General features: G+C 42.1%; 1 protein-coding gene across 1 annotated transcript; it reads right to left on the bottom strand.

Annotated features, from left to right (window-relative positions):
- Window positions 1-1726: 1726 nt before the first annotated feature.
- LOC311056101 (uncharacterized protein) lies at window positions 1727-5411 on the bottom strand. The gene is made up of 5 exons (XM_084072488.1): window positions 4891-5411; window positions 4632-4669; window positions 3036-3084; window positions 2522-2770; window positions 1727-2034 (listed from the first exon to the last, which is right to left on the bottom strand). The coding sequence occupies exons 1-5, from the start codon at window positions 5348-5350 to the stop codon at window positions 2006-2008; spliced, it is 825 nt and encodes a 274-aa protein (XP_083928614.1). The 5' UTR covers window positions 5351-5411; the 3' UTR covers window positions 1727-2005.
- Between the last annotated feature and the right edge of the window lie 682 nt (window positions 5412-6093).

Below are 6093 nucleotides of genomic sequence, written 5' to 3' on the forward strand. Positions count from 1 at the left end.
TATGTTTTGTAAAAATAATCCAAATCTACAAAGTAACTAGTTACTTAGGTTTCTAATAATTGTAGTGGAGTAAAAGGTGCAATATTCTGAGAAAATTGGAAATACTCCAGTTAACCTCAAACCTGTACTTAAGTACAGTACCTAAGTAAATGTACTTAGTTACTTTCCACCACTGCCCAGGGGTGGAGGTTGTCTGGGCCCACAGCCTCTCTCACCATTGTCACGGCGACTCTTGGCGAGCGTGCGCCTCACTTGGTTGGTTGTGAGGGTCAGGGCCTGCCGCTGAAACCAAGGGACAGTTGCTTTCATCACCGTAGTCGGGGTCACTCATCACTGCTGCTGCTGCTGCTGCTGCTGTTGTTGTTGTTGTTGTTGTTGTTGTTGTTGTTGTTGTTGTTGTTGTTGTTGTTGTTGTTGTTGTTGTTGTTGTTGTTGTTGTTGTTGTTGTTGTTGTTGTTGTTGTTGGTGGTGGTGGTGCCTGGGGGCACGCTGCCACCCCTCAACACCCTAGCTCCTCCTCCTCAGTGTCATCAGAGCCCTGAGCTATATTATATGAAAGGCCTCTGTGTTCTGGTGAGCAGGGCTCTATAAGGTTCTATTAGGAACCATCTACAAGGGGTTCTCCTGACAGCCACACATTCCAAGTACATCTGCTATTTTCACTATTGTTGTCCACAAATGTTAACAGTGGGGCAGTGGCTCAGGGGTAGAGTGGCCGGTATCCTGGGCTCCCCCAGAGTTAGTGTGGAAGTGTCCTTGAGCAAGACACTGAACCCCTAATTGCTCCTGATGAGCAGGTTGGTGCCTTGCATGGTTTCCTCCTCCATCGGTGTGTGTGAATGGGTGAATGTAATGCACAATCTATGTAAAGAGCTTTGGATAAAAGCGTTATATAAATGCACCATTTACCATTTAAGAATGTTATTTAGATAGCATGTTAATTTTTATGACAGATGCTAGTTTAATGTCATGTCATCATGAGCCCCACATTAATGTTTTCCTTTGATTCCTTTTGAATAGATTGTACAAGGGGCCGTGAGCAGAGAACATTTTTGTTATGAGGTTAATTACTACAGCATTCTACAACTGTCTACTGTGGTTGGGTAGATAACAGTGGAGAGAGTGAAACCTATTATCTGAATTAGCCATACAAAAAAATAACGTTTTGTATTGTACTAGAGGGTCGGGGCGCTGCGCGCCCCTCCCCCCTATCCGCTGCGCGGTGCTTTGTGTTTGTTGGTCTCTATAATATATAAAGCCATAATAGGAGATGTTCCCAATGGAGCTATGCCCAAATATGGAGTGTGTTGTCTGACCTCACTTGGGTCTCGTTGGGCGGTGGTCGGCGATGACGCTAAGGAACAACATGGCCGACTGTAATGTTGTGAGTTTGTGTTGGCCGCAATTAATTATGCTGCGAGGGGGCAGATGTGTGCTGAGCAGTATGAAGTGGCCTACAGACTGCGCGTAGTAATTCTGCACGTTGTGGCGTGTCTTGTTAGTGACATTGATATGTTGTTTTTGTGTTTAGTCCCACACAGTGGCAGGTTTTTTTGGGGGGTTTTGGGTTTAGAAATGTATATATAGATAGATATAGATATATCGAAATGTATAACAAACGGTCATCAATGTCATAGAAATTAGCGACAAAGAATCCACAAGGCACGTACAAGCAGCAGAATGTTGGTGGGACTTTCAGTTCAATAAAATAAGTAATAAGAATAAAGTCAGTATTACAATTTTATTTTCCAATTGAATACATAATAAGAGTCCATCAAAGTCAATCAAAATTGGACAGGAAAGTAAATAAATGAAACACTAATAATCACTGATGACTGACTTCACAACCCTCAACATATCGAGGTACATCTTCTTATAAGGTCATAATAACACACAGCTTATGTAAACAGTCATGTATAGAAAGCCATTCATTTTCCGTTTCACTTGAAGCAAAAAAAAAAATACAGGTTGTGAAATGATGCACAGCTCGTTCACGCTGTTGTGTTCAACGCTGGCCCTGGTCCGCCATTTCTTCTAAAGGGGAGACATAATTATATAGGTCAGCAATGGAAACAAATGACATGAAAGGCACCGTTGCTTTTATAGTGACTCTTACACATACACATGCATTACTGACCCCCCAAAGGGGAGAATTAGAACTATATGTGTAAGTTGTGGAAGATACTCGCAAAACAAGGGGATTGAAGTGGTTCTGAAGATGAACCAACATAAACATGACTTGTGTTAGAGGTGTTTTGGGATTTTTAAATGTTTTACAATACAGGCTCCAAATGAACTCCAAAAAGAACTAATTTGAAATGCTGAAATGAATTACTGACTTTTCTTTGTTTCTTTATACTATACATTGTATGTTAGTGTTTTCTTCATATTTATTCAGTAAAATGTTTAAGGCAAGAATCCCCTCTAAACACACTATGGGACTACTGCTATGAATTATTATGGTTGGTGCATGGGCCGTGATACCTGTTCTAAAATAAATCAGTTTTACATCTGATCTTACCCAGCTTCTCCAACACGCCGGATTCGTGTTGTTTTAGAGCGTTATAAAACGCTACTTTGACACGTCTTGCCCCTGGTTGCAGCACCCTTGAATACAAAGTTCTCATTTGCTCTGTGCGCTTTGCCTCAGCAAGGATCTCTTCATAGATCTCATCATGGATGTCGATGTCTGTCTTTAGAGTCTCCACTATTGCCCTGACATTTTTAACCTTTTGAATTAACTGTGCCATGTTCTGGACCACGAAACACTCTGATTGCAAGGGAAAAAGAGAGTGGGGGAGATAAATGAGAAAGGTCATTATATCAATGAAAAATAAAGCTCTCTGTATCTCTACATTCCCACACAAATAGTAATGTAACAACGGGTTCATTTATAGTTTGGGAATAAATGATTAAGGATGTACACCCTGGTAAACAAAAGGGGTGCGTTCGGAAATACAGCACTGAGCTCCGGTGTGCAATTTCCGAACGCACCCAAGGTATCACCATCACTGAACTGTTCCAGAAAAACTCACCTTTTTCTGCATCAGTTTTTCCTGACACTGTCTTGGCATCAACAGCATCCTGTTGAATACAGTCATGTTATTTCAATCATATCATGCCAACCCTGTTGAACAATGTTATGTCTTGTACGCTATTGGTTACAGTAGTGTTTTTTCAAGCTGAAATGTTGTGTATGTGATATTTTGTGATTAAAACAAAAATGATATTGTCAAAAAGTTAAAGCTCTATATTGTGATAGTAATCATTACTATAGAGTGTTTGTTCAGTAACAGTGTTAAATAGCTCTATATTGTGATAGTAATCATTACTATAGAGTGTTTGTTCAGTAACAGTGTTAAATAGCTCTATATTGTGATAGTAATCATTACTATAGAGTGTTTGTTCAGTAACAGTGTTAAATAGCTCTATATTGTGATAGTAATCATTACTATAGAGTGTTTGTTCAGTAACAGTGTTAAATAGCTCTATATTGTGATAGTAATCATTACTATAGAGTGTTTGTTCAGTAACAGTGTTAAATAGCTCTATATTGTGATAATAATCATTGCTAATCAAACCCTCAGCCTGACTTGGCAGGACTTCGCATGACGTGTGTGCAGAGCTATTGTACATCATCTTTTACATCTTCAACATTTTAGCCACAGCACTAAAAAAAAGACAGGGGTGAGGAGAGGAGGGTGAGGAGAGGAGAGGAACTCAAACTAGATGTGAGAGCTGCAAAGCGGCCCAAACCTCGAGTTATTATTATTACTCTCCGCCAGGAGAGTATTGTTTTCACTTTCTAAATATGACACACCGATTGGTCAAGCCTCACGTGACACGTGACAATACGGTGAAATACTGTGATCTGATTGGCTAGTGACGCATAGTGGTCTATAAATACATGGCGTCATTTTGAAAGTGTCTGCGCCACTTTCAAAATGAGGTAAGACAGGAACCATCACGTAATGGCTGAGAAATGGTGGATACTGTAACAATTAGATAGGATACATAATTGGACAGATAGGACAGTTAGGACACTTATATAGACAGGAGGGATAGGACACTTATACAGACAGGACGGATAGGACACTTATACAGACAGGACGGATAGAACACTTACACAGACAGGACGGATAGGACACTTACATAGACAGGACGGATAGGACACTTACACAGACAGGAGGGATAGGACACTTATACAGACAGGAGGGATAGGACACTTACACAGACAGGACGGAAGAGGACACTTACACAGACAGGACGGATAGGACACTTACATAGACAGGAGGGATAGCGGCCTATAAATACATGTGTCACTTTGAAAGAGTCATAAGCCAGATTCCAATACCGAAAATCCGGCCACTCGCTCACTCCCACTCGGTCCATACGGTGACCGAGTGGGAGACACGTGACAATACTGTGAAATACTGTGATCTGATTGGCTACACAGACAGGAGGGATAGGACACTTATACAGACAGGACGGATAGGACACTTATACAGATAGAACATTCCCAACATTCCCAACACAAGTCTTCTGGCGGAGAGTTGTGCTCCGAGGAGCACTTTTTCTAGTTATTATTATTATTATGAATAATTATAACAATAATAACGGTTGTACTTTACCTGCTTTGAGTGAGCTTGGACTTGGACCGTGGACATTTCTGTTGAAAGAGGTATAGATTTCTTAATTTAAGAGATATATAGTATTACTGTGTGTGCGTGCGTGTGTGCGTGCGTGCGTGTGTGCGTGCGTGCGTGCGTGCGTGCGTGCGTGTGTGCGTGCGTGTGCATATTGGGCTCAAGGTACAGTGATAGACTTCACTGTCTATCACTGTACAAAAAAAGCTTTTAACAAACAAAACATGAGAATATCCCCCCTCACTTTTCGGACCCTCCTTCCTGGCTGCTTCTTCTTCTGCCCGTTGATGAGCTTCCTCACGCTTCTCATTGGCCTGTTGCGATGCTACTTTATCAATTTTCTCATTGGCTTGCATGGCCAGGGCCACGACCAGCACATCGGATGCTTGGGTGAGACGATCGTTCAATCTCTTAAACTTACGTCTGTGTTTGCTAACTGCAAAACACTTTTTGCTGAAGTTATCAGAGGTGTATTTTTCGATGACCGTGTCAGCTTCTTCCAGGTTTTTCTGGAGTTTACCGAGGGCCTCGGTCAGCTCCTTAGTGATATGAGCTTCTCCTTTCTCCTGCAGGTTCTTCAACAGACGCTCCAGGTCTTTGACTCGCTCGGCCAGATCCGTACAGTCTTTGGTGTTATATTTGACTTCCCCAACGTGAGCGTAGATTTTAGTTGCTATGCCAAAGATGCTGCCTATGTGATTCATGTCTGATGACTGAAGCACAGCACAAGGGAGAAAGATAGGTTGAAATAGTGAATACAAATGTACCACTTAAAACCTGTATACTTGGTAAATGGGGTCAGCTCTGTATTTTGGTTTGCTCTCGTTTCCCCTCTACACTAAATCTCTTCGCCAGAAATAGCAGATCTAAAATTTATTGGACTGGACTTGAATGTAACAGACTGAATTGGATTGAATTCATACAACTATATCTCTACTGGCAGAAACCAACTAGTCCAAAATATTAACTTTTCAGGAAATTAAAAAAGAAAACAACAACCTTGATGTCATGGTTACTGTCTCTGTTAACTCACAATTGACGTCCTGCCCGTGGTCCCGCCCCTTTTCGCAACCATCGGTTGCTGTTGCTTGATTGGATAAAAATCCTTTCTAAACGTGGGGGCAGTTTATAGTTTTATTTACAAACTCAGCATACACAACTAGAAAGAGACGAGACCAGGGCACGACAAGACAGAAGGAGCCTGCTGGTTGGTCAGTCAGGGACCAATCAGAAGGCTGACAATGTCACTCCCTTCCTCCAGAGCCGTGGTTGCCGTAAGTGGATTCACTTGTGAGCTCCGCCTCCACCTGAGCCTGATTGGCCTCACAATTCTTTGACCTGAGGGGCGCTCGGGTGGTGCAGTGGTAAAGTACCCGACCACCACCGCTACAGAGTCTGGGGGTTCGAATCCGCCGCGGTGCATCCCGCTTTGTTGAGCGTCTATATG

This window comes from Gymnoscopelus microlampas (assembly GCF_963454915.1).
Source record: "Gymnoscopelus microlampas genome assembly, chromosome: 11".
NCBI classification, from domain to species: Eukaryota; Metazoa; Chordata; class Actinopteri; order Myctophiformes; family Myctophidae; genus Gymnoscopelus; species Gymnoscopelus microlampas.